General features: G+C 52.0%; 2 protein-coding genes and 1 long non-coding RNA gene across 17 annotated transcripts in view; 1 reads left to right on the top strand and 2 right to left on the bottom strand.

Moving 5' to 3' along the window:
* Positions 1 to 2743, bottom strand: part of LOC111837073 (ankyrin repeat and SAM domain-containing protein 1A-like) — a 45507-nt gene extending 42764 nt beyond the window's left edge. For 7 of the 13 annotated variants that reach the window (XR_011983460.1, XM_072701920.1, XM_072701919.1 and 4 more), the window contains exon 1: positions 2357 to 2743. Coding sequence is in view for 12 of the 13 variants with exons in the window: in XM_072701920.1 (XP_072558021.1) it covers positions 2357 to 2532 (176 nt within the window). In the remaining variant the exon portion in view is untranslated. The remainder of the gene's footprint in view (positions 1 to 2356) is intronic. The other 6 variants (XM_072701918.1, XM_072701917.1, XM_072701916.1 and 3 more) reach the window with 1 other exon arrangement.
* LOC140579407 (uncharacterized) lies at positions 2486 to 15676 on the top strand. Its single transcript, XR_011983461.1, has 3 exons — positions 2486 to 2612; positions 6977 to 9351; positions 15464 to 15676. It is a non-coding gene; the product is annotated as an uncharacterized lncRNA (long non-coding RNA).
* bltp3a (bridge-like lipid transfer protein family member 3A) lies at positions 8659 to 27386 on the bottom strand. 3 transcript variants are annotated; one of them, XR_011983459.1, is made up of 22 exons: positions 27217 to 27386; positions 23474 to 23636; positions 23290 to 23328; positions 23093 to 23184; positions 22811 to 23000; positions 22303 to 22443; positions 21373 to 21543; positions 20235 to 20415; positions 19978 to 20064; positions 19468 to 19620; positions 18944 to 19071; positions 18485 to 18626; positions 17703 to 17896; positions 15671 to 16938; positions 14783 to 14967; positions 13897 to 14051; positions 13374 to 13509; positions 11589 to 11866; positions 11371 to 11479; positions 11131 to 11246; positions 10153 to 10868; positions 8659 to 10016 (listed from the first exon to the last, which is right to left on the bottom strand). XR_011983459.1 is itself a non-coding variant. In XM_023798951.2 (21 exons), the coding sequence occupies exons 1-21, from the start codon at positions 27258 to 27260 to the stop codon at positions 10746 to 10748; spliced, it is 4092 nt and encodes a 1363-aa protein (XP_023654719.1). In that variant the 5' UTR covers positions 27261 to 27386; the 3' UTR covers positions 8659 to 10745. The 3 variants fall into 3 exon arrangements, 2 of the variants coding, with proteins under 2 accessions (XP_023654719.1, XP_023654718.1); XM_023798951.2 differs by having other exon boundaries at positions 8659 to 10868; positions 11589 to 11863; XM_023798950.2 differs by having other exon boundaries at positions 8659 to 10868.
* Between the last annotated feature and the right edge of the window lie 48 nt (positions 27387 to 27434).

A 27434-nucleotide genomic window follows, 5' to 3' on the forward strand; every position in this document is an offset into this window, starting at 1 on the left:
TTGCAGGAACGCCACGAGTCCGGGCACGCAGACTCGCGTCGCTGTTGGCAGGGCACGGAAATGGCACGCATTCGGTGCAGGATAAAAACAGCCCTGCTCTCTACACGGGCCATTCCTCTCTGGCAAACTGCCACTGTCAGTTTCGAATGGAACCAAAACGCGTATCACGGCCACCCAGCTGCTCACATGGCCCATATCAGAGGAAGCAATATGACCACAGCGTGTCCTCGTGCAGCCCACCGCCACGGCGTTCGTTTCCCATTTAGAAGCCACCGCTACACGCAGGCACAAAGCATGTCTACGCGTCCCGTTACACACATCAGCGCTAAGGCTCTCAGTGCAGGATATGAGGAGTCTGCTAAGATTGATGATCGAGAGAGCGATAAGTGGCTAACCATAAGCAAACTGAGCGATACTGAATGCAGGGTTTCTACGTAAATGTAGGAGAGGAAGAATTGTTGAGACGGAGCGGAGTCAAGAGGGGGGCGCACAAAGCAAAAAAGACGGGGAGGCTGGCACAAACCTCTAACGCCTGTGTTTATTCACTTGACATGTGCTAGCCTCATCATTATCGCTATGGAAACCTGCCAGCCATCGATTATACCTCACAGACCCAGGCAAGACGAACGTGGAGTGCCCCAAAGCGCTGCCGCGGCAACCGGCTGTGAGGGCGCAATGAAACGCTACGATGGCCCTCAACAGGAATAGGGATTTCTAATTATGTGGGATCAATGCAATTAGATTAAGCGGCTGGACATGAGATTCAATGATGTTCCACCTATGTGCACCTACGGGGCCTTTTAGCATGGTGCACTGTCACGAGGACAGCACCCAGTAAAAATTAAATGTTACTTTATTAGCCATTTGTGCAAGTACAGGTGCATAGCAATTTGCACATCTCATCTTTCTCTCCTATGACAGACAAACTTATAGAGGAGAGAAGTGAAGCTTGTGGTCTGATCACAGGGTCAGCCATGTATCCAGTGCCCCTGGAGCAGTTTTCAAGTTAAGGGCCCAACAATGATGTAACTACTCTGCCAAACACAGGATTTGAACCAATGACCTGCCGACTCAGGATTTGAACCAATGACTCATATGAAACACATGACCAACAGGGCAAACAGTCAGTCAGCATCACACAGAAGGTTTGAGGGCTTCAACAGAAATGGCTGACTAATGTTTTCAAAACTAAAAGCGTGCAGAAAAAGGAGAAGAAAGATTTGAATTTAAACATAAATCTCATAGCAGGGGGATCCCAAAACGTCTGAATTCCAAATGGAGCCAGACCATCGCTGAGAGAGGAAGTCAAAATATGGAATGGAGATTTCTGGGCCGCTGCCCTAAGCCTCTGGGTTCGTTTCAGCATTATTTATTTTTAATATGCTGACCTCACCTTCACAGATCAGATTTGCTGTGTAAGTGCCATTGTGAACCACATACAGGCTTACACTCTCAGCACTTTACAACACTTAGAGAAGCAGAGCGGAACGTTATTTACACAATTAGGGTTACTCAATCCAGAGAGGCCTGTGATGGGGGGGCAAGGAGGTTTCGTTAAGCCCCCCCAGGACACACCCCCACTACACATGGAGATGCATGCTCTTTGCTAAGGTAAAGAGTCCCAAACAGCGCGGCTGTGCACAGGACTGCGCCAACCACAAGCAAAAGGCAGACTGACAGATACGTACATTTCATCCCGGGGGGGGGGGGCGCAAACGCTGTATGTGCATGAAACGCAGAAAGGGGCTGACAGCCAGCGTGGTGCAGACATGGGGGCGGGGGGAACCAGCCTTTTGTTCTTTCGGGTCTGTCACCACTCTCATCCCGCATGATCCATTTCCAAAAACCCGAACACCCGGTTTCCCGAGCAGGGGGTCCGCCATCAGCCAAGCCGGGTGCTGCAAACCACCCGAGACCCGAAGCTGGTCTATCAAACCCTGCGCCGAGGCTCCCTGGATTTTTCCTCTGGAGAAGTGTAAAGCCAGCATCGTGGAAAGGCAGTCCGTAACAAAGAGCCCCGGCCGAGCTCCACCTCGCCGGCTGCCTGTCGATGTGCCATCAAACATGGCGAGGGAGGAGCGGGGGGCGGCTGGCTGTGCGAGGAGGGGGACCCGGGGAGGTGCGGCGACGGCGGGGCTCCGGTCCCGGCACTCGGACGCCTATTGTTTAACCAGCTTGTGCCTGGAACAAGCCGCCGAAGGGCTTCGTGCGTTTTGAGCGAGCTTAGCCCTGGTCCGACATTCCGGGTCGGAAACCTCGGGGGCCCGCCGGTCCCGCTCCGCCCCGGTTCGACTCTACCCGACCCGGTTCGCACCGCTCCGGTCTGCCGCGTTGTGACCCACCCCCTCCTCCTCACCTGAGAAGACTGGAGAGCGTGTGAGACGAGGAGCCGATACCGCTGCCGCCCGCTCCTCCGACTCCAGAGGAGCCGCCGCCGACTCCAGCAGACTGCCGCTTCGCGGAGAGGAGCTTCTCCACTGCGGCGCGGTTCCCGGTGCGGGCCGCCTCTAGGAGCTCCTGCTCCTTCCCCATCTCGGACGAAGAGAGGGGCAGACGAGGGGGGCGAGAGCGCAGAGCAGCGACGACGCAAGCAGCCTAGTTAGCAGCGACAGGTAGGGCGGCTGGCTCGCCACTCCCGGCGCGTCACACTCCCATTCCGCCGCTCCCCTCCGCGGCTCCGCCGAAACTTTCTTTCAGCACCACCGGGGGAAACTTCCTCCGCGCGCGACACGTCACGCACCGCCTCACTTCCGCGAGACGGCCTGCCCGCGTGACGTCCTCCACGGGCGGTGTTACGTCACTCCAGCAAGCTGTGCTCATCAGTCATGTATAAAGCTGTAATAAAGCAATAAATCAAACTCAAAAGGAACAAAAGGAACAAAAATGCATGTATCTACTTTGTGTAAATAATTTAATACGAAATATATCTGTCTAAATATGTCTCCATGGTGATATGTACCTAGGGTGTTCTGTGTCTCTAGCACTGTCATTTTGGAGGGGCATGGGCTGAAAAGTTTGGGAACCCATGTTCTAGGCTATGGCCTAAGGCACCGGCAAACACCAAGGGCCCAGGCCAGCCTTGGGAAAAAGAGAACAGTTAAACTAATTAAATCTGGTGGATGGAAACCCTACATTACATAGTTTTTAATGCTTTTTTTGGGGGGGGGGGGCAGAGAATAATCCACCCCTGAATTTGGGAAACATGCAAAAAGACAGACATTACAATCCATTGAAAATCAGGACTAAACTAAATAGACATACAGATAATCAAAATTAAGTGCTAAAATGTAAAATGGTCTTGATTATACTGAAACTACTTTACTGGCTCTAGGGTTCAGTTAATTTCTGAGGATTCTTATAATCTTTCTAAAGCTACAGGTAATCAAAAGAAAAATAAATCTGTTAAAACTCAATCATGATACTTTAAAATAGGTTTAAATGGTAGAAAGGTCATTATTCTGTCCTCAAATGGATGAGAACCTGGGTTAACAAAGGAAGTGTAAAATCATATGAGAAAGTCATCATCTAACAGGGCATCTTCAGCTCGGAGACAGCGATTAAAGCCACCTGTGTACAGATAGCCAGATGAATAGGCAGCCCTCGTCTTTGCTGTCATCATATGGTTCATCTTGTTTAATAGTCCACAAATGGGATCGATCGCCGGTTATTCAGGAATCTGGATGCGAGACGGATCCATAACCGCTGGCCGAACGGCTCATGTTTCCGTCTTGGATCACAAATAAACGCTCCCTGAAACTGAATGGGCATTTCACAAAAGTAAAACTGCTGCAATTATACATGTAAATAAGACCAGAAAAGGGCAGGGCGACATCAGTAGTAATAATTAACATATGCAGAGCCCCCTTCCCCCCCCTAGTGCCCATTGACATCACATCCAGCACCCAGCCTCCAAGGCTCTAAGTACCCTGCACTGCTTCCTATATTTCATCATCTTAATCTACTCTTACTCACCTAACAAAGTCATGCCATTAAACTAAGGAGAGTTAGTGCTGACAGCTGTTGTAGACTACAGACATACTTTATGTGTTTTGCAAAGAGAGAAAAATGCATTTGTAACATTTATATTAAAAATGACAATCAGCTCTGGCCTACTATATAGGTCTACGTAACATTTAGCCAAAGAATTTAGTATTTTGAAAGGGGAATGTGAGGACATTATGGGTGTAGGGACTGGGAGGTGGGGGGATGTGTCCCTGCAACGTCAAACTCTCCTCTACGCCCTTGTGCAGGGGGGGGGGGCGCATTGTCTTCCATTCCATGCCACTGAGACTTTGACAGAGGAAGCTGAGATGCAGTGTGTAGTGTTAGGGGATCGATGGATACGAGACACACATGAAGAGTATGCTCTGAGGTCTCAATGGGGGCCGCTGCGGTAATGATGCTCCACATCGATCGCTATCAATAGCCCAGTCTCCAGTGGGCACTCACCACTAGGGGGCGTACAGTGTTTCTCAAGCCCAGAGGTCCTCTAGGCCAGCCAAAGTGTTTTTTTGTCATTTCACTTTGTTTGAAATTACACATTTTAATAAAGTTGATCCTTATAGCTGAACAATTTGTACAGCATAAGAGCAAAAAAAAAAACAAACTTGTGGACAAAGTCTTGCTCTGATCTCTGCCCAGTGTCGACATGGAAGTTAAGAGACTAGATAATGCTAATATGAACTACAGCCCCCTGTTGGATTTCACTGTTTCAGTCCATCGCACCTTCATCAGTCTCTCAGTACGTGATTGTTATTCTGTACGTTTTCAGGGCATTAGTGGGGAAACACTGGGGCAAAGGGAGTGAGAGAGAAGGTGGGTGTGAATGAACTGGGACCTGTTTCACTAAATGGGATTTTTTTTGTTAGCCAGGTAACTTGTTGGATTTAAGGTAGTCTGGGCTAGATGTAAGTGAACAAAGATAAAGTCCATTTAAAGTGGGGTACCTTAAATCTGACAGTGATCTGGCTAAGAAAGAAATGCTGCTTCATGACACAGGCCCCAGATTTTTGATTATGAAGAGAGCTTAGGTTTTGTCATGATCTCAGTCACTGAAGGGCTTACAGGAATCAGGTGGATGGAAGCAAATCGGCAACCCTGCAAAGAAGCAGTCATTTCACTTACCGCTAATCAGCCAGGCCTATTGACATATTGACAGCAATGTTTGTCTTTTGACATTTGGCTGGTTTTGTTTATTTTAGCTGTACAAACCAAAACATCTCTATGCAATACAATGGTGTTTGGGTACAATTTTATTTTAAAACAGTCTGTTCTACACTCAACAGGGGACCTTAAAAAAAAGCAAAGATGACCTGCACTTATGTTACATGTCCTCTGTGTGGACACTGACCCTTGAGTATGGAAGCAAGCTGTCCAGATCATCGCCACAAACCCTCCACAAAGCTGAATGCTTCCACTTGGTGATATCAGTCAGTACATATGGTTCATTTGCTTATTGGTCTAATTTACTACCCATTAAAATACATCTTGACGTTTAGTGTTTTCACTTTCGGTAGCTGGCTAGAGATGCTGTCAGCTGGTACCGCAGCTCAGGTCCAGGGGATGCAGGCTTGCGGATGTGCTGATTGGACAGGAACAGGTCACGTGGCACTCCAGCTCAGCTGGCCCCACTAAGGAAAACCCAACACGAACCACCATGTCTTGATCCAGCAAAGTAAAAGTGCAAATGATTCTTCATTTTTATTAAAAAATTCATTCATGACACATTGCGGCAGCCCTCTTCATATGTACGTTTGTTTTAATCGCTGCCTTCGCCGCCTTTCTTACCGTAGGTCGATATTAAGCAATATCAGGTTTGTAAATGTTTATCTTAAAAGCACAGAACAGGCTGTAATGTTGGTGAAAACCAATTCCAACAAAATATTATGAAGATAAAAGCACAGGCTAAATGAAAGTGTCAGAGCAGGTCAGCCAGTCCCTGGAGCAAATGGGGTTAAGGGCCTTGCTCAGGAGCTCAACGATGAATCACTCTTTCAGCCTTGGGATTTGAACCTGTCACCTTCTCATTTCAGGCCTGGAGTCTTAACCTGCAGAGCCACGCCACCCCCAAAATAACCCGCTACATTTTAAAGCCTGCTGTGTGACATAAACAGACCGGAAATAAATAAAAGAGCTGACAGTTATATTTATAAATATTCAAAGATGGCTGTGAACCTGCTTAAATAAATAGTCGCATCCCACTCGTGTGAGCAGTGCTGAACAGGCTGTCATGGTGGCATGTTGTAGTGAGATATTCTCTGTGTTCTAAATGCTCTGACCCACAAGTACCTCTGGAAAATGCAGCTGCCAAATTAATGAACCTAAATACAAATCCTCCCCCTTTCAATTCTCTTACTCAAAGAAGCTAAAAGGACACTCACTGGGCTTAGAAATAACTTTCCTTTCCTTTTATGAATTAATATGCCAAATGAAAACAACAACCCTTTAAGTCAGGGGTGGCCAATCTTATCCGCAAAGGGCCAGTGTGTGTGCGGGTTTTCGCTGCAACTCCCTAATTAGATTACTAATTAGAGGTCTGATTGGCTGAAGAGTCCTCACACCTGGGTTTGAACAGCTGTCCTAAAGGTTATCCCAAAAACCTGCATACACACCAGCCCTTTGCGGATAAGATTGGCCGCCCCTGCTTTAAGTGTTTATCACGTGTGGTGCTGACCACATGCCATTTGGTTAAAAGAAGAACATGCACTTCAACTTCTTTGTGGTGTGGCTCAATGGACTAAGCCTCTATGCATGTGGTTGGAAAGTTGCTGGTTTGAACCTGGCCTTGGCAAAATAATCATGTCTGTGAGCGCCTGAGTAAGGCTCTTAAGCCCCAGCTCCTTCGGATCTGTAATGTAACTGCCCCTATGCTGAGACACCCAAGGTTGCTCTCACCTCTATAGAGAGGAAGACGAGGCAAAATGAGAATTTCCCAATAGGGATTAATAAAGTATCACTATTCTATTCTACCTTTCAGCACATGAATGCTGTCAAGTGAAGGATCGGCACAGGAAGACGGAGCGAGGCGTGTGACAGACCTTCGGTGCCAAGAGCAACGGGAGAGGCTACGACCTTATCTACATACTTATTAATCTGGTTCTGAAACAGCTCACATAGATCCGCTTCATCAGACCCAGTTCGCTGACATCAATAAGAAAACATGAAGACTAATTCCAATTGGCACTGGGTGCCAACTGGATCGACTTCATGCCTGTCTGGGCTTGGGGTCCAGCGTGAGACATCCATCCATCCGAGGACGAGGAGGACCCTCAGAGACATGAACGGCGAGCTGTTACCAAGAGCCACGGGCAGACACAGCCTAATACTGCCAGAGGGTCCACATGGCCCAGGGTTCGAAAGAGACCAGAGTCCCGATCTCAGGCATTCTGCCACTGCTCACAGCCAGTAAAACAGTAACACTGGGATTCTCAGGGTTGGAGCAGATACTTCACTTCATATCCAACTTGCCCAGTAAACAAAAGGTTTTAACCACCTGCAGTTTGACACTGAAATAATTGGCCAGTAGTGCTTCAAATGTTTCAGCATATTTCTGCAATCTCGTTCTTTCTTCTGCCTACTTCCACCAAAATGACCGCATTCAAACTCAGCTTCCCGATTGGAACTATTTTTTGTTCATTTGTTGGCAGACGTTTGTGCGTAATGGTTAATGACAAACCCTAATCACAATACTGACAGAATACTCGACGATCATTTGTCAAGTTTGCTCTAGGTCCATGGTTCTCAGCCGGATTATATTCAAGAGGCATGAAGTCACAAACAAAATGGTACTAGTAAATTTTTTCAAATGGGGCTGGGGCGTGCTGGCAGGAAAATAATGTAAGCATTCACTCCTGAGAAGCACGACTCTGGTGTACGCGAAACACTGTCATCAACTGTCATATATGGCGGCCTTAGCGTCGAAGCTGAAATGATCAACAAAATCACAAATGGCGAAATAACACTGTGGGGGAAAAAACCAGAGTATTTGTGTTTCATATGTAAACATAGGAACCAAAAAGCCAGAAGAGCTCAGATCTGTGACACTGTTGTATGTAAGTGAGCTCTCCTCGCTCTGAGGGTGCAGGCGGATTCCAGAAAGGCTTGTCGGGGGGCCGGATGAGACAAAAGATGAGTCTCACACGTGGGGTGACAAATTCGGCAGGTTTCAGAGGAAAGTCTGCTGCAGACCAAGGCGAAACTTCCCGAGAGAGAAACTCCACATGGCACTCGGTCCTCCGTGGCGAGACGGGGCTTGTTCACTTCCTGGTTGGCACGCTGCCTAGCCGGCCCTTGCCCGAGGGGAGCTGTCGCCCTCCCTGGAACACGTTTCGCAGGAAACACAGGAAACGGTGAAAGCAGAGCGGACTGGGGGCGGCATAGGCCCTGGGGGCTATGATCTGCTAAATACTGCCTGGGTGTGTCACCATGGTGACCCTGTAAGACCAGAAAAGGCAAGAGAGCACTCGACATGCACTGGGAGAGTGTCCTGGGAGCTGGGGGGGGGACACTCCCCCTCCATAGTGTTTAACAAGACATGAAAACAAGGTCTGCCTTACGTCACAGAAAACAAAAAGCATGTTTAGGGGGTGTCAGCTGATGTGATGAAATTTCTCAGTTTATAAAATATCCTTTAGGTTTTCTCCGTGCAGGAAGACTCCGTTGTGTAAAAGACCTCATTCCAGAATGTACCATTACATTAATAACTAGGAACTAACTTCCCACAAGGGTCCCCGCACATCTTAATAGTAATCACATCTGAGCCACTGCAGAATGACAGTCTGCCGCAGTGACCCCCTTTAGGCACCAGGGGGCCCGTTTCCTCTTACGACTAAGCCTTTCTCACCACTTCACTTTACATTTGGCAACTTTTGCAGGGTAAACAAACTGAGACATAGAACCATTTCCCTATTCAAAGAATAGTGTACCATAACCTCCATTTACTACAGTGCGCTCTACCAGTCAAAGGCCATGTGGCACCCTAGGTAAGCTTTACCGCCAGCGCCCCCTATCTGGGACAAAGTGAACATCGGCAGCCGCCTATGTCACCTAATGTCTTGACTGGAACTGCCAGTGTAACACACAACAGCAGTGAATGGCTGACCGCCACACATCCTGAACTGGTACCACATTTCCACTCCCAGACATCAGTACCATGATGAAGCAGCTCAAGTTGAAGATACACAAAAAAAACACACACAACTACAAACGCACTTGCATTGGTGCTGTCCGAGCCATTTCGACGGCCAGTGGGTAGCCAAGGCGTTAACAGGGACAACCCTCGAGTAGGACGCCGACTACCCAGTCACCAGGAAGAGCACGGGAGCTTCCATGGAAATCCAGAGACCCTCCCAGGTATGTAAACACTGTAAACATGACATCTCTCCGCCGACGCACTACAGCATCTTTCTGGGTTCTTTCTTGTGTACGTTCTTCCCCGTTGCAGACACGGACACATGCCTGTTACATCTGCAGCCCAGCCACGACGCGAAAGCACACATATACACTTGTGACGTGCATCTACCACACCTTGCAGATGTGTATACAAACTATGCCGGCCACTGTAAACTAGGTTGTTATCTACATTCTCGGTCTAGTAGGGGCCTTGAGACACGGCTGAGGAAGTGAGGAAAATACAAAACAAAAGGGAGGGCAACAGCACCTTGGCAGTGGAAGTGGACCAATGTCCAGTTTTGGAAAGTGTTTCGTACCATGTTTGCTGAGAAAAATCATTGGCCACTTCCCCATGACCTCAGGAGACTCTCACTGACCACCCCCCTGTGACCTCAGGAGACTCTCACTGACCACCCCCCTGTGACCTCAGGAGACTCTCACTGACCACCCCCCTGTGACCTCAGGAGACTCTCACTGACCACTCCCCTGTGACCTCAGGAGACTCTCACTGACCACTCCCCTGTGACCTCAGGAGACTCTCACTGACCACCCCCCTGTGACCTCAGGAGACTCTCACTGACCATTCCCGTGACCTCAGGAGACCCGACTGGCCACTCCCCTGTGACCTCAGGAGACTCTCACTGACCACTCCCCTGTGACCTCAGGAGACTCTCACTGACCACTCCCCTGTGACCTCAGGAGACTCTCACTGACCACTCCCCTGTGACCTCAGGAGACTCTCACTGACCACTCCCCTGTGACCTCAGGAGACTCTCACTGACCATTCCCGTGACCTCAGGAGACCCGACTGGCCACTCCCCTGTGACATCAGAAGACCCGACTGGCCACTCCCCTGTGACCTCAGGAGACTCTCACTGACCACTCCCCTGTGACCTCAGAAGACCTGACTGGCCACTCGTCTCTCAACTGACTACGGCCTTTTTATGTGTTTTATGTTCTTGAAGGAATGAGGAGTGTAGTGTCATGGGTGGTGTTTTCACGGTGATGGAAATACCAAACATTAAAAACAAAAAGGTCTCTCTCCATGGCATGCAAACGTGAACAAGCCAGATGTGGGAAGGGGACTCAATGAAACCAAGGTGTGACAGTAAACCATTCACGCCCCGTGGAAGCATCTTGCCGCGGAACTGGGTGCGTCATCCCGGGCCCTCACACCGCCGAAGCTGGCATGGATTCACCGTGCTCCTCTTCCTCTTGGAAACGGCAGGTAATTTTTCCTTCTGCCTCGCGCTGCCATGTCTGTGCGGTGCTGCTTTCAGACAAGCCTCCGCAGTGCACTGTTCCATCCCGGATGGTGAGGGACTGTGTCCTCTGCTGGTTGCAGGCGTGGAGCTTCAGAGGTTAAACAAGGGGTCGTACTTGCGAACTTCTTGAAGGAGGTGCTGTCGATCAGAGACAGCCTGGGCGAGAGCAGCCTGAGCTGCTTGGAGCTGGATCTCAAGGGGGGTGCACTGCACCTGACAGAAAAGGACATAAGGACCGTCATGTATGACAGAGCTGGCAACTCAGCTCATAGAGATACGATTCCACCTAGTGGCCAAGCAGGGAATTTCAACTGTGCGGCTGGAAATGTAACTGTATTACTTATAGCATGTGTTCCTATTTAACCGCATAATGAATCTATCTCTGTCGAGAGGACAGCGATGACACAAATGGCTCTAATAGCACCTCCTCATATGTGCCACCAGCTCGCCGCCTGCCAAGCGCTCGACGCCCCACCTCATGGTTCTCCTGCTGTCGGACAGACGGAGAGCAGTCTGACAGCTGCCAGCACGCCTCGGTCTGGCCTGTAGCAACACCCTCCGCGGGGGGTTTCTCCGTATCGCTCCCACCGGCTGCGAGAAAGAGTGGAAACAAACTGAAACACATCGGCGGCGTGGACAGCAATGGTGTCAGAGAGCCTGCGGGCATCTGCGCAAAGCTATAAATCAGGCTGCTCAGACCGGCTCTCGGGCCTACCTCTCAGACAGAACACCCCGTCGTCAAATCGTTCCAGGACCACCCCATTCAGCATGAAGACCACAGGCATCGGCTGGGGGGATGTGGGGTATATCTGCGGCCCGTCATCCTGGGGGAAGACGGGGAAGGGGACAGGGAGAGGGAGAGGGAGAGTCACCCTCAGAAGGTGTCCTGCCATAGACCGACGGAAAACGGACGGAATAAGAGGCGCCGCCTGCCTTGAGCGTGATGGTGGCGTTATCTAGGTACAGTCGCATGGGCTGGATGTCGGCGCTGAGCTCGTCCTCCAGGAACGGCCCGAGCGTGGACAGCGTGGTAGTCAGCAGCTCAGCCCGGCAGCCAGTCACACGCATCTCCAGAAAGCCGGCAGACTCAGCCAGGGGCGAGTGGCGGCCCGCGCTTGGACCCAGCTCCATTCGCGCACGGACCACAGGGCCAGCATTGGCGGCAGGGGAATTTGGCACTGGGGCTGAGGGTTGGTGACGGGTAAGAACTGCTGGGCAAAGAACAGAATTTACGAAGTTAAAATGGCATTTACACATAAGGACACTCAGTATCCCGATCTTACGTTATCGACACTCAGATCACACTGCATCAGCATCTCGATCTTACGTTATCGACACTCGGATAACATTGCACCAGTGTCCCGATCTTACGTTATCGACACTCGGATCACACTGCATCAGCGTCTCGATCTTACGTTATCGACACTCGGATCACACTGCATCAGCGTCCCGATCTTACGTTATCGACACTCGGATCACACTGCATCAGCGTCCCGATCTTACGTTAAAGACACTCGGATCACACTGCATCAGCGTCCCGATCTTACGTTATCGACACTCGGATCACACTGCATCAGCGTCCCGATCTTACGCTATCGACACTCAGATCACACTGCTTCAGCGTCTCGATCTTACGTTATCGACACTCGGATCACACTGCATCAGCGTCCCGATCTTACGCTATCGACACTCAGATCACACTGCTTCAGCGTCTCGATCTTACGTTATCGACACTCGGATCACACTGCATCAGCGTCCCGATCTTACGTTATCGACACTCGGATCACACTGCATCAGCGTCCCGATCTTACGTTATCGACACTCGGATCACACTGCATCAGCGTCCCGATCTTACGTTATCGACACTCGGATAACACTGCATCAGCGTCCCGATCTTACGTTATCGACACTCGGATCACACTGCATCAGCGTCCCAATCTTACGCTATCGACACTCAGATCACACTGCTTCAGCGTCTCGATCTTACGTTATCGACACTCGGATCACACTGCATCAGCGCCCCGATCTTACGCTATCGACACTCAGATCACACTGCTTCAGCGTCTCGATCTTACGTTATCGACACTCGGATCACACTGCATCAGCGTCCCGATCTTACGCTATCGACACTCAGATCACACTGCTTCAGCGTCTCGATCTTACGTTATCGACACTCGGATCACACTGCATCAGCGTCCCGATCTTACGTTATCGACACTCGGATCACACTGCATCAGCGTCCCGATCTTACGTTATCCACACTCGGATCACACTGCATCAGCGTCTCGATCTTACGTTATCGACACTCGGATAACATTGTACCAGTGTCCCGATCTTACGTTTTCGACACTCAGATCACACTGCATCAGTATCCCGATCTTACATTACTGATACTCAGATCGCACCGCACTAGTGTTCTGATCTTATGTTACTGATACTCGGATCGCACTGCACCAGAGTCAAGATTTTTACGTTACGGTTCTCTTATTGCACTGTAACAGCTTCCAGATGGTATGCTACTGGTGCTAGGATTACACTGTGATACTGTATTAATGCTGTATTACTGTGCAGCGAGAGAGAGTGGCATTTAGGATTGACAGGCGGAAAAACTTGAAAGCCATGTCGGACAGGGTTACACTGGGCCGTCAGTCGATGCGACCCGATGGGCCGCGGTCTGTTAGCAGCACTCTGTGATGATGGTGATGATGTGAGTCTTACCCAGCAACTCGGAGAGCTTCTGGTTGCCCAGCTGCTGGGTCGTGAGGGTCTGTGCATCCAGTGCCACCACCAGGTCATCACCCTTCATGTCCATGGAGCAGCCAAAGGAAGACAGCTGCAACAGCAGCACTGCGGCCTGCACAGGAGAGGCAGCCCCACCCCGAGTCACCATGCGACCCTCTCTGACCCAGACCGGTACCACTGTCACCTCACACACACACACACACACACACACACGTCTGTTTCCGCTCCTCATCTGCACCTTAAAATCACCTCTGTGTACAACACTTTATAAGTAATAAGCACTTTTTGACTTTTTACACTGAAGATATTTACTGGTGCTGGTGGCTGCTACATTTCTAGAAGAACATCTGGTTCTCCCTTGTGGCGTCAATGACTCCTCATTCACTGCTCGACGTGAAGAATGTATGGTACAGCCGATGTAGCACTGTACCGTATTCCTGTGCTGGCCTGACAGCTACAGAACGTGTGTGTCTCTCTGATGTGGAGAGCAGAAGCTGACCGTGTCTTGGGCAATGTCCTCGGTGCTCTGTGACAGCGAGCTGCTCAGGTCAGCGGAGGATCCCCCCTCATTCCCAGGCGTGGCATTCCCGCGGTAGGCCGGGTCTGTGGGAGCACCGGGGATACTTTCTGGGCGCATAGACTCCAAGCCGGACTCTGAAAGAGGGGAACGGATGGATTGGTATCACTCCTGTGCACGTCTCTCTGGGATTCAGCTCACCTTATGTTCCACCACTGATGGAAGACATCTTGTGTTCGTCACAGAAATACAATTATAGTCAGTCCACAATGTAAACTGCAGAAAGGCAATCAGATTATATATGTATGTGTGTGTGTGTGTGTGACAGCTCACTAATGAGACATCCAGACATCTGGAAATCCAGCTAAGCAGGCATTCAGGTAACTGGCTAACCAGACATTTTGACAGTCAACTAATCAGACTTCTGGACGTGAGGCTAATCAGACATCCGTCTAACCAGACATTCGGACAAACAGCCAACCAGATACTCAGCCAACCAAACATCTGGCTAAAAAGACACCATTGTGTCAACCACACACCTGGCCAACCAGATATCCAGACATTTTTTCAACCAACTAACCATATGGACTGACAATTGACGAATGAGATGTTCAGAAATGCAGAAATCCAGCTACCCAAGTGTCCGGACAACAGACACCCAGCCAACCAGACATCTGTCTAACCTGCGTTCTCTCTTGAGTGTGACTTCGCCAGATGTTGGCTGTGTAATCTTACATTACATTGGCACCAGTGGCTTCAGTTAGCTCAGCACATACTAGGACTGGTTTACCTTCGTCTCCCAGTGCTGACACCACTTCCAGGGAGGCCTCACACACACACACTTACGCCGTAGGGTTTGTGCTCGTACCGGAATCCACGTGGACGGTGAGGTTCTCGCTGGTGTCACTGTCCAGGGAGAACCGATCTTCGGGCAAGCTGCCATCCAGGATGGCGCTGTCCAAGGAATGCTGGGAGGGGGACTGCCGTATGGGTGTGAGACGTAGAGCCCCGGGGATGGAGAAGGGGGCCTCCTCGCTGCGTTGGTTCTGGTCCCTGCACAACCCAGAAGGAATGGTTAAATTTCGGATATACTATTCAGAAAGTACACAGATATGCAGGCTAGATGTTACATTGTGTTGTTACCATAGGTGGAAAGTTCAGATCCCAAAAGTAAAAATCCAGACCAAGGTTTTATTTCAACCAACCAGTTCAGTATCAAGAGTCACAGTTACAGAGTACTCAACTGGTTGGTTGAAATAAAATCTTGGCAGTCCCACCTCAAACCATGAACCATCCACCTCTGGTTGTCAAATACTCTTAGTTCACAGCAGTAAACAAACACAAAACAAATTCTGTTCCTTACAGGATTGCCACACAGAGCAGGACTGAGCCATAGGTGTGCCTAATCTGTCCAGCTTATCCTGTTGCTCAAGGCTGGTCTGTTTTGAAAACAGACCAGCCTTGAGCTAAACCCAAATTATCTGACCAACTCCCTTTCCTGCTCAGGCTTTAGCAGACTTGCATGCTAACATCTTCTGGGCCTTTCTAGGTCAGTGCCTTTCTCAACAGTACTGCTGCACTGGGAGTCTGAAGATCTGGAGAGGCTGTGTGAGCAAGTCGAAGCAGCCAGCCCCTGATCTGCATCTAAAAAGTTTTCTATCAAAAGGTCTGTGCGATTCGCTAGGCTCCCGACCCCCCCCCCCTCGCCTTGGCGCATCCTAAATGGTGACCAGCTCTGGGCCGAGGGCAGACTCACTTCATCTGCGGGGTGAAGAGCATCTTGCTGACGGCCGAGCCTCGGCTCAGTAGGCTGAAGGCATCCTTGGTGATGGAGAATGCCCCCTTGGTGAGGTCCAGCGAGGCGCTCAGTGCATCCCTAGTGGCATCCTTGGTGGCAGTCAGCGCACTGGAGAGCTCCCCTTCCAGGCTGAAGGAAGAACCTTTCCGGGAGAGCGACGGCTGGTGTCCAGGCGAGAACGAAGGAGAGGATGGGTCCCGCACCACCTGGCACTCCTCCTTCTCCTCCCCTACCTCCTCCAGAGCCTCACACGCCTCCTCTACTGGGCCATCCACATCCCTTCCAGGAGCCGCTGGGCCATTTCCAATGCCGCTGTCCTCCAGAATCTCCATATGCGGTGTCTGGGATGGAGAGCGCTCCGAGTCTGTGAGGCTGGGGCTGTCGGTCTCCTCGGGGGACCGTGGCTCCGCCTCAGACTCCCTGATGACAGGGGGGAGCAGCAGTCCCACCTCAACGACTTCCATCAGGAGCGCGACACACACCGTCAGAGACTCTGCCTTCTTACCTCCTACCCGCATGGCATCCCGAGACAGCTCTGCCCCCAGCCTGCCCAGGGTGTCCTTCATGCGCAACAGCGCAATGTACTGGTAGTGGTTGAGCCACAGCTTGATGGGAGATGTGGCCTGGGCCAGGATGTGGACCGAGGCCATAGGCAGCTCCGCCCTGGCCTCATCCCCCTGGAGCAGATCGCAGTCTGTCTGGGATTTTGGGGGGTGCCCCAGCACCTCTGAGGAGTGCTCGTAGCTGTCTGATGGTCTGAGATTGTAGTTGGCGAAGGGCAGAGATCGAGGTGGGTCGTTCTCAAAGGCAGAGGGACGGCACATCCAGATGGACATGGAGAAGGGCTCCAGGAAGGGCAGGGGCTTCCCCTTGAGGCCCCGGCGGGACCCCTCGAAGCTCAGAGCCAGCTGGGACAAGCTGATGGCCCAGATGTCCCGGGATCGCGCCGGCTTGGCCTCCACGAGGAGCGGCCCCGTCTCGGCGGAGTGGCGGAGGAAGGTGGGGGGCAGGGGGTGGAAGGTACTCCGGTCCCGTGGAAAGGGACAGGGCGGCGGGGGCTGAAAGAACGGGCAGGAGGAGAAAGAGCGGTAGGTGGCATGGAGGTCGGCTCGGGACCCGTGGGGGGAGTGCCGCGTGTTACTCATCACCAGGTGGGGGAAGCTTATGCTCAGGGACTGGGGGCGGTCGGGATGGTCCAGGATGGAAGTCTCCAGGGGAATGATCACCTGCAGCCACGGGCACAGACAAGGGGAGAGAGGGAGAGGCATTTCATACTTCACTGCATTTCACGGCATACTGCATTTCATTGCACCCGTTGTGTACGTGAAGGGGCACTGTATTCTTTTCTATTCTGAGCTGCAATCGCCGGAGCAGTCATCATCCACAATGACAGCTGTGTATAATAATCTTCATCGGGTGCAGTAATGTGCAAAAGTATTAGGCAGCCACACAAAATGATGTTGGTGTAAAACTGTGATCAAAGTGTGTCAGCTTCGCCATTTCAAACCCTCTGCTAAAGTCACCCCAGGGATTGCAGCCCCCATCCAACACACCCATGTAGTTTCTGACTAGTACACCTCGTATGGCTAATCAATATCTCATCGCATTATTTAACTAATGACATTAATTAATTAAGTGAACTAGTGGTGAAATGTAATAAATACATGGAATGACTGAGGTGCCCCTGAGGAGAGGTTTGGGAACTGAAGCCATCCAACTCGATATCAGTAACTTTTTGGAGAACAGAAGAAAGTTTTGCTAGTTGTATTGTGTTATTCTTAACTTGCATATGTTCTAATGTTAAATTGTGTTTTTTTGTTCTAAGCAAAGGTTCACTTACTACCCAGATAAATAGCTTTAAACATTTCTTTTGACTGGCTAAGTCTTTTGCACGGCACTGCATGTTAACGTTCACTGCGCATCTCGCCACGATGACCAAACCCAGCACATCCGGCAAACATTGCCAACGTTTTTAATGTTGGGAGCCCACCTTGAGCTGGGCGGCGTCCATCCTGGCTTCCACATGCTCCTCCCCCTTGCCGCTGTCCTGTAGGTGATAAAAGGCCTTTACCTGCTCCAGCGTGGACAGCAGGCCCTGGGAGAAAAGGTTCATCCACAGCACACTGGCCGGGTCCAAACAGAGCTGCACGCCGTTCAGCTGAGCGAACAGGCTAGAGCAGGGTACTGAGCCGGCAGAGAGAGATCGAGAGACAGTGAGAGAGAGAGAGAGAAAAAGAGAGAGGGAGAGAGAGAGAGCGAGAGAGAGAAGGAAAGGGAGGGAGAGAGAAAGAGCAAGAAAGAAAGAGACAGGGAGAGAGGAGAGAGAGAGAAAGATGGAGAGAGACAGTGAGAGAGAGAGAGGGAGACAGAGAGAGAAAGAACAAGAGAGAAAGAGAGAGACAAGGTCGTGCTGGGTCATCGATTGGGTTTAGTAAGTGGTACTTTCTAAACATTTATCTTAAGTCCTGCAGAGAGCACTGAAAATCATACAAGTGACCTTACAGAGTTTAAGATATAAACTAGCATGAGAATGGTGAACACAGCAAATCTACCCAACAACCCGGCCAGAGGAAGCTGGAGAGCATGTAAATATACCACAAGTACTGGTCACTGACCCACCCGAGTCTCTTCTAGAGGCAGATAATTAATTTTACTCTGATTATCAACTGCACTGATACATCTTTATCTCACAGATGAGACTATATTTGATTAGTTGCACCCCCACAGGCAAAGAGGAACAATGCAGGAAAGCGGCGGCCATCTTTAACTCACCGGGGAGCCCGGGGCTCTCGGGAAAGTAGTATTCAGTGAACTGTCCGTAAAAGGCAGGCACACTGTCGTCCAGATGCAGGGCCTTCCGGTTGCAGGACAAGAACGACTGAGTCTTCTTACTGTGGCGCCCTCCAGTGGACACCTGTATAGTAACAGATGGGGATCTGATGTGAAAAATGCAAAAACGCAAACATGTATAAAGATTACAGAGACGGTAGGTGGGGATCCTGCTCTGAACAGGGAGCCCACGAATCACTGATAGAGAAGGAGCCAGATCAACCCCCTCGCACCCTGGCAGGGTTGGGGCCATCAGAGGCATGGCACTCAGCTCTCTCACCCTTGCCTCATCACCCCCAGCGGATGGCGTCAGAGGTCACATGGGATGTACAGAGTGCAAAGTGCTCTCCATGCCACCCCAGAGACGGCCGGCTGGACATGTGTAGGGCTGTGATCTCACACCTGATGGACGTCCAGGTCATCAACACGCACGACCACGCAGCTGGAGCGCAGCCTCTTCCAAGGGCTCGATCCATGGCGGGCGCCATGTCCTCGCTCGGGGGGGCTGGATTTGGGGCTGGGTTCACCCTCTGCGTCAGATAGAAAGAGGAACCGTCAGCCCCCGAACCTCACAGCTGCGGCCTCACCTCTCGACAGAGCAGAACCACAGAAATGCTTTCAGGAAGAAACCGTATGACTGGACTTGCAAGACAAAAACAGTGAAATTTTGAGGAAGCTTTAAAACTGGCAGGTTGGTTTAGATAAGGGGTGGCCAATCTTATCCGCAAAGGGCCGGTGTGTATGCGGGTTTTCGCTGCAACTCCCTAATTAGATTACTAATTAGAGGACTGATTGGCTGAAGAGTCCTCACACCTGGGTTTGAACAACTGACCTACAGGTTATCCCAAAAACCTGCATACACACCGGCCCTTTGCGGATAAGATTGGACACCCCTGGTTTAGATCGTCATGACATGGGTCTCCTACCCTGGGTTCTCCTAATGGGGAGAGACTCCGAGTGCCCCCCGGGGATGCCCGAGGCCTCCAGCCGCCTCTGGAACTCCTGCAGCAGTCCGTCGGCCCACTGGGATTGGGTCTCCATGGCGCCGCAGTGACGCTCCCAGTGACGGCTGCCATCCACTGCGTGGAGAGAGGGACAGACATCAGTAGAGGAAGACATCATGGGGCAAGTTGGAAAAGGAGAAGTCAGATAAAAATTCACTGGTCAGCAGTGATTAAAACACACAGCCGGTCCAAGCTGCAGGAAGCACCTGTTGTCATCTGAATGGCCATTTGCGTCCCCAGCAAAATGACACGTCCGACACCTTTAGGTGACCGGCGAGCCGTCACGGTGACGGGAAACGCCAGCTCAGTCCTGACCACTCCACATCCTAAACATGTTCCCACAGCTATCGGCCCCCTCTGCTGCAGAGGCTACTGCTGGAGCGGTAGGCAGGAAGTGCCCAGGACAAGCAGGCTAAGGCCTTTGCTGCTCACCGGGCCGGTGGAAGGGGTAGTAATCAAAGCCCAGCTTGCGGAAGGTCAGCTGCATGGATCCTTGGGGTCCCGGCGGCTGCGACTCATCTGTACGAATGGAGAAGAACGTCAGGCTCCCTTCAGGCTCGCCTGATACGAACATCACATTACCGTAAGTGACAAAGGTCTAATTACAGCAGGCAGTATCATTACCGCTAGGTGTGTAGGGAACAATGATACTGGTAAGTCAGGGCACCCAGAAGCGGAGGCAGTCTAACCCGAGCTCTGCGTGGAGCTGTCATTGCAGATGTGTAGGTCCAGGCGGGAAATGTAGGTGTGGTAGGAAGACTCCTTCACGTCATGGAGCTCAAAATACTGGCTCAGGTTACTGGGGGCACCGCTGGGAGGGGGCGCGGGTTCAGCCCAGGACGAGTGGGCAACCGGTGACGGGGGCGCGGCCTGAGAAAGACAGGACGCCAGCGATCAATCAGTACATCGCTTTCGGGCAAACTGCTGCCTTCTGACCTGTAAACAGAGACAACAGGAAGCTTCTCTTCCACACACCAACCTCTCCTTCTACGTCACTTAAATTGATGATTTTCAATGAGCTCTTGGGAGTTTTACTTACGCAAAAAGGTTCTGGGGGCAGGAGAAATGATTCAGACTAACAACCAAATTGTCGAGGTGGTGAGTCCAAGTAACCGATCATGTGTCTTGGCCCCACCTCCTCTATAATCTGATTGGTTGATAGAGATAACCAATCATTTTTGTTCTGCCCTCAGAAAAATTTTACACAAGTAAAACTCCTATGAGCTTTGAATGAGGCCGGTATCAATATATTCCCCCACTCCCTTTTTCACGTCAAGTGACCCTCAACAAACCAAACAGAAGGGGGCGATAATTTTAGGACCCCCTCCAGATGGGAGGCCCAGAGAATCCAAGCAAGATTAAGCCACCACACAACATTATCAGAATGATTTCTTCGACCCTCCAGAGACCATAAGCTAGAGAATCAGAGAAGCAGGAGCATGTTCAGAGCGGCATGCGAGGCTGAGTTAGAATTCAGCAGCAACAGACCCTGCTCCTCTATGCCTGTAGGCCCCCAGGATCATATGACGTGTTAGGTGGTGCTGAGGCCCGAATGAAAGATTCACAGAGGGACACAACTTCAGCCCTGTCCATGGGATCTGACTGAGCCCTCCTGGCAAGCCCACCATCACAGCATTTCTCCACTATCAATTCCCAGCTGAAGTCCTGACCGACATCCGAGTCTTGAAGTTATACAGATCCGCAGGTAGGTGCAGAGCCGTGAATGAATTCTTCCTGCTACATTGAGACCCTGGGAGGGGGGTTTCCCTATCGGACGACTAGTTTTGCAGATAAACCCGGGGTCATAAGGATGGCTCCCACGCTCACCTGCAGTGACTCCCCAGCCATGCTCTTCCTCTGCTGGGCAGACTTGTCCATGGCCTCGCTCAGGGACTTGGCATAGTGGATCACAGCTTTGAGCTGAGAGTCTGTCAGCACCCACAGCAGGTCGTCCAGGATGAAGAGCAGCTTGGAAGCCAACACATTGCAGTCCTTCACCTTGGGGGGGGGGGGGGGGGGTGTTGGCAGAGAAAGTGGTGGTTACATTCTGCTAGTCTACAGCATCCCCTGGCGACTCCAACTTGCTATTACCTGCCTCAGAGACAAAATTATAATAGGACTGATTAACAACTGACTCTCCTTCCACTACTGACCAGGTACTGGCAACTCATCCTCCACTATCGACCAGGTACTTGTGACTCTCCTTCGGCTACCAATCAGGTACTTGTTTCTCCTCTTCCACTACCAACCAGGTACTCACGACACTCTATCCGCTACTGACCAGGTACTGGCAACTCTCTCCTTCTGCTACCAACCAAGTACACGCGACTCTTCTTCTAATACCGACCAATTATTTGCGACTCTCCTTCCACTACTCAAGTCAAGTAGGTCTTTAATGTCACTTTTAACCATACAAAGCTGAGTACAGCACAGAGTTAAATACAAAACAGTGTTTCTCTCAGTCAGCCCTGCCCAGATACTCACGGCACTCCTTCCACTACTGCCCAGATACTCACGGCACTCCTTCCACTACTGACTCTGCCCTTCACTGTCCCATCATGCACTGTGCCCAGATCTCCAGAAGCCCAAATTTAGACAGACATCCGTTCAAGGATAAAACTTTCTCTACGGGTCACACGTGCTGCAGTGCGAGTCGGTAGGTCTGGGCTTCAGAGGGCTGGTCACAGCTTTCGCCCAAGAAACCCAGATTCTCATCCATCTGGTCTTTCAAAATGGTGGTGGGGGGGGCAGCCGTACCCTCCGCTTAAGCGCGATGCGGATGCGGCCTTGGTTAGTGATGAGCCGCAGCGGGGTGCTGCCCAGGTCCTGCTCCTGGCTCTCCATGGCGTCCGCTTCGATGCGCAGGCTCTGCCAATTAATCTCCTTGAAGGTCAGCACCTGTGGGGTCCAACACACACACACACACACACACACACACACACACACACACACACGGGTCAGTGAGACGGATACAGGCTCTTGCGGAGATGTCCTTCATCTGTCCCAATCCTGAGGTTTGCGCCACGCGCATTAATGGGGGCCGTTTAGGGTAAGTAAGTAGGTAAGGATGCAGAGAGTGAGGCGAGGAGGTGGACTATCTGCTACTTAACACAGCCCTAGATTAAACCCAAGGGGCGCCCCCCCTCCGCGATGGGAGCCCAGTTCCCATTTACGACCCAATCTCTGTGAGATCTGAACACTGTAGTCTACCGGGAGACGCCGCTAAATAGCTCGGTGGTCCTGCCGCCAGGGCAGCAGTCAGTACCTCTCCCCTCCGGGGGTCGGTAATGCGGGTGTAGCGGAGGTCGCTGCGCTGCCACTTGGGGTTGAGGCTGGTGCCCTGCAGCTGCCAGAGCTCGAAGGAGGCGTGGAAGGCGCGGGCCTGCACCTTGATGGTGATGGAGTTGATCACCACGGACATGCCCTCTACCACCTTCTCGGCAAAGCCGTACTCGCTGCGGACACAGGCAGTCATCATGAGCCCCACGAGGCCTGTAACTGCGCCAAGTCCCGGCGAAGTCCGTTAAACACACACAGCTGCCCTGACCTTTGCCCGGCGGTGATGGCGATGGGGGAGGGGCCGTTGGGGGAGCGTGGCTCCTCACAGGTCCTCATCTCCACCTCCACCTTGTCCAGAAACTGCAGGAAGGAGCAGAGCTTAGCAGGGACCGGCATGGCAGGTGCGTCAAGGGCACGGAGAGAGTCACGCGCCTGTGAATAGTGCTCACAGACGGGAGATCTTACCAGGCATATGGGGTTGGTCTTCAGCTTCGTCCACTGGATCTGAGGGAGATAATAGAACAGGAAATCAGCAGCATATTGCTTGCCAGTATTGTGGCAGCACAGGAGGAATGTGGCCTTCAGAACACCATCACACAGCAGCTCGCTGCTGGCATTCGCTGGCAGGACGACCCCCCCCCCCCCTTACCCGGATGGCAGCCTTGTTGCAGTAGACGCGGGTTACGGCCAGCCAGGTGGGCAAGTCCAGCATGTTCTGCAGAACCTCCTCATCCAGCTCGAGGTTGGAGAGCTGGCCCTCCCCCTTCAGCGTGCTCAGGTTGATCTTATCGGGGGACAGGTTCTTCGTGAACCTGCACACGGGGATGGGGTGGGGGGTTGGGGAGGTTATAACTGACCTGGCCATGTAGCAGGAGCCAATGCACCCACTTTGGGGTGAAATGACCACATTTTAATAAGTGATTAAAACCTTGGGGGAGGGGGGGGGGGGTTACTGTGAGATCTCATACTCAGCAAGAAAGGGACTTTTCTCTGAACTCCTGTTCTCCCAGGAAACAGAGTGACAGGCTTTTGCACAAGAGCTACCCTTGCCCTCGAACCCTCACAGTCTGATTCACAGCAGCGTGACTAACTCGGGTGACAGGAGTGACCTCCAAGACTCAGCTCCAGGACACGGAGGCCCTGCCAAGCACTCAGATCGGTTCTGGGCCACCTTCTCCCCTTGCCGAGTCCCAAAACTTCACTGGTAAACAACTATTGGGACAGCATTTCAAATGGTTCCGCTCTGCCTCTGCTACGCCGGGGATCGGGGGGGCCCGCGATTCCCTCAGCGTACATCCTCCTCACAGGGGGAGGGTAATGACACATCATGCGGTGTGGTGTTGCCCAATAGGAGCTCTAAGCCCAATACAAGACAGTGAGGGACAGAGCAGGGAACCAATCACAGCCCGGCACGCATCCTTCCCACCTTAAGGCCACCTGGACCAAAGCCCAAAATATGGTAAGTCACAGGGGCAGGGCTAAAGGCTACCAATCCCCAGGTGGGTATGTGTGTCACCCAGCATGACACCCAAAATCTCCCAGGAAATAACATGGTTACAGCTGCAAGCTCTGTACACCACAAGCAGTTTCGGCTGGATGCGGGCTGCTAATTATGATGAGCGGAAAGTACCCGGGAGGCACCAAGTGCCCCCAAGCTGCGGGACAGCGAGCAGAGACTCCCAGGCCAGCCAGGAATGCCCTCTCACAGGGCTGGGAAACCCGGGCACCTGCAGAGCCCCAGCCCGTGATCACACCCTCATGGCAAACTGAACACCAGCGAGCAGTCAGACAGGAGCACTGGGGAACTGCCCAACACAAACACAATGAAAGAGCACAAGAGAACAGCCAGAGGTCACTGTGGGCCCGCACCCCTCCCTCGAGGTGAAGGGAGGAACTCCAGCAGGCACCCTGATTCTGCTGGGGAGTGATCCACATGGCACAGGATGGGGGGGGGGGGGCGGGGGTGGCTGTGTCAGGAGCTGTGGGTGATGACGCCGCTGCCTGTGACGTTCGTGGCATCTGGTCAAGCAAGCCAATTTCATTGTGGGGGGGGGGGGGAGGAGGGGGAGGGTGAGAGAGACAGTGAGAGAAAGAGACAGAGAGAGAGTCTAGTACCCTCACAGAACCCACCCCCAAGGCCGTCTCCACCCAGACCAACTGATCGAAGCAGAAAAGCGGGTGGGACAGACCCCCGCCCCCCACCCAGCAAGAGAGCTGTGGAGCAAAGAGAGTCCAACCTCTACAGACCTAAAGGGCAACCCAACGTGTAATACTCCCACCCCATGAGTAATACCCCCACCCTGTGTGTAATACACTGTGTTTAATACAGTGAGTCTGGCATGAACAGAGCTGTGCAGGGTCTGTTCATTCAACTATGCAAATTAGTGCTTCCAGCACTGGGTCCTATTCTGCTCAAGGTAAAGCCAAACGCATCTTGACCATGACCTCGACCGTAACTTCTATCTAGGATAGCACCCCCCCTCCACCACACACACACACACACACACACACAGACACACACAGACACTCCCAACTGGGAGCTCCTCTCAAAACAGGGAATCAGCAGAGCAACCATGCATCCAAGGCATGTGACAGGCTCATTCTCTCCAGGTGGGGGATGGGTTTGAGTCCCCTTAGGAGCACCAGGAAAGGTCAGGAGTCGATACACCTCAGCTGGGAGGCCATGCATTAGCAAAGAGTGCAGAATGAAAACAATACAGTGCCACTATATCACTGGCTCCCCCAGTGCCCTTTCCCCCACACAGCTGGTGGAGGGGGGTGAGGCAGGGAAACATGAGAGCCCCCCCCCCCCCCCCCGGTACACAGCCAGCTCAACCACAGCTCCAAAACACAAGTAAATAGTGCAAACGGAACCTTCAGAGCCCCAACCGTAGCGTGGATGCGCTACACCACTAGGAGCCCCATGCCAGCTAACCCCGCAGTGCCATCTCACGCCACACGATGGCGCCCTGAACCCGATGGGCTTTTCAGCCTCCAGGGCAGGTGGAGCTGCCCATCACGCTGCCGGCCAAACGCCACCTTCACAAGAATCTCTTGGCTACGCTTAAGCACGGCACAGCAAACGAGGTCTATTTACAGGAGAACGACATCAGCTGCCAGCATCTCTGTAGAGCGGGAAGAGCAGCCGTAACGTGCAGTAAACACTGGGCGCAAAGTTACTGTATGCAGGTAAACCCCGTGGCAGTGAGGCTCTACCTGGAAGGCCAGCAAAGGCTACCAGAGGCTTCTGTGAGGCCCTCTGCACACCCCAATAAGGTTCTTCTGTTTGACCACCAAGCCAGCATTTTACACCAAACTCACCTCTTCTCTCAGGCTGAGAGGGATGCACATCCAGATCCCCCCAAAAAGGAGCTGCAGACCAGGGACAGCCTGTCAGCAGCCCTGTCCCACAGCAGTACCAACAATTACCCACTGGACTACTTTTGACAATCTCTGATTTCATTTGGGCTGTGGAGATCTGTAGCTAACCCTCAGGAGTGTAGGACGGCAGGTTGGGTGCATCTTGGACCGGAAGCAAGTTATACTCATCATCGTGTGTGTGCATAAGAGAGTGATACACCGAACCGTCTATCTTAATCGTGGACGGAAACCGAAGTAACTGGAGATTAAACCACACTGTCATACTCAAATCCAAATAAAGTGTCTTTCAGTGCTCCTGCGAGAGAGACGTGCACGGCGCGGAGGGTGTAAAACGATCCCCACGTCATGTCAAAGCCAGGTGACACTTACGGGCTTAATTGTGCGCGACTCTCGGAGGAAGGGAAAGTGCAAGCGGCACTCCGGGGGAAACCCAGCGGCACGTCCCGTGTTCTGCAGTCCGTGACCCGACCATGGGAAGATGCCGGCCGACACAAGTACTTTTACATATGCTGCCATTGAAATGAACGGAGAGGTGTCAGGCTGTAACACCCTCCCCCTAAATAAATAAATAAATAAATAAAATAAAATAAAATAAAATAAATAACAGTGACACCTGCGTTTACTGTGAAAATCAGCATTCGAGATTAATGATCCCGTCCCGTCCTGTACCAGAACCCGAACAAGCGGCATTATGTGACATTAAACGAGTCGAACCCAGCGCATTGAATCGGTGAGTCCGACAAGGACCAGGCGGCCATCGACAGCCGCGGCTGGGGGTGACACTGAATGAAAAGGTCTCGAACCGCGACTCGGAGCCGCCAGCCCAGCCACTCAGCTTGCTGAATGAGATGTCATGGCGGGATGTATGGACGGTTCGGCTGCGTCTCGTTGTCAGTGGACAGGTCCGGCGGATCTACACGGGCTGCCATAGATTCGGTCAAACCGACAGAGCAAATGAACCGACGCCGAGGGAACCGGTCAGGTCCAGGGACACGGCGCGGCGACGCTTACCGAGACAAATGCTTGAGGATCTGCTTCTTGATGATTCCCGCCATGACTGCGCTGGATCCCGGAGCCGGAGGCTTTCTTTACATGTACCCTCCGCTGTTATTGCGACCAGCCCCGCCGCCCATCATCTTCAAAAACACGGCGTTCTGTGCACTAGCCGCACACTCCCCCACTTTCCCACAAGCCTCAGCGAGCGGCGCGGAAACTGCGCCCCCAGGCGG

The sequence above is a fragment of the Paramormyrops kingsleyae genome, chromosome 18 (genome assembly GCF_048594095.1).
Source record: "Paramormyrops kingsleyae isolate MSU_618 chromosome 18, PKINGS_0.4, whole genome shotgun sequence".
NCBI classification, from domain to species: Eukaryota; Metazoa; Chordata; class Actinopteri; order Osteoglossiformes; family Mormyridae; genus Paramormyrops; species Paramormyrops kingsleyae.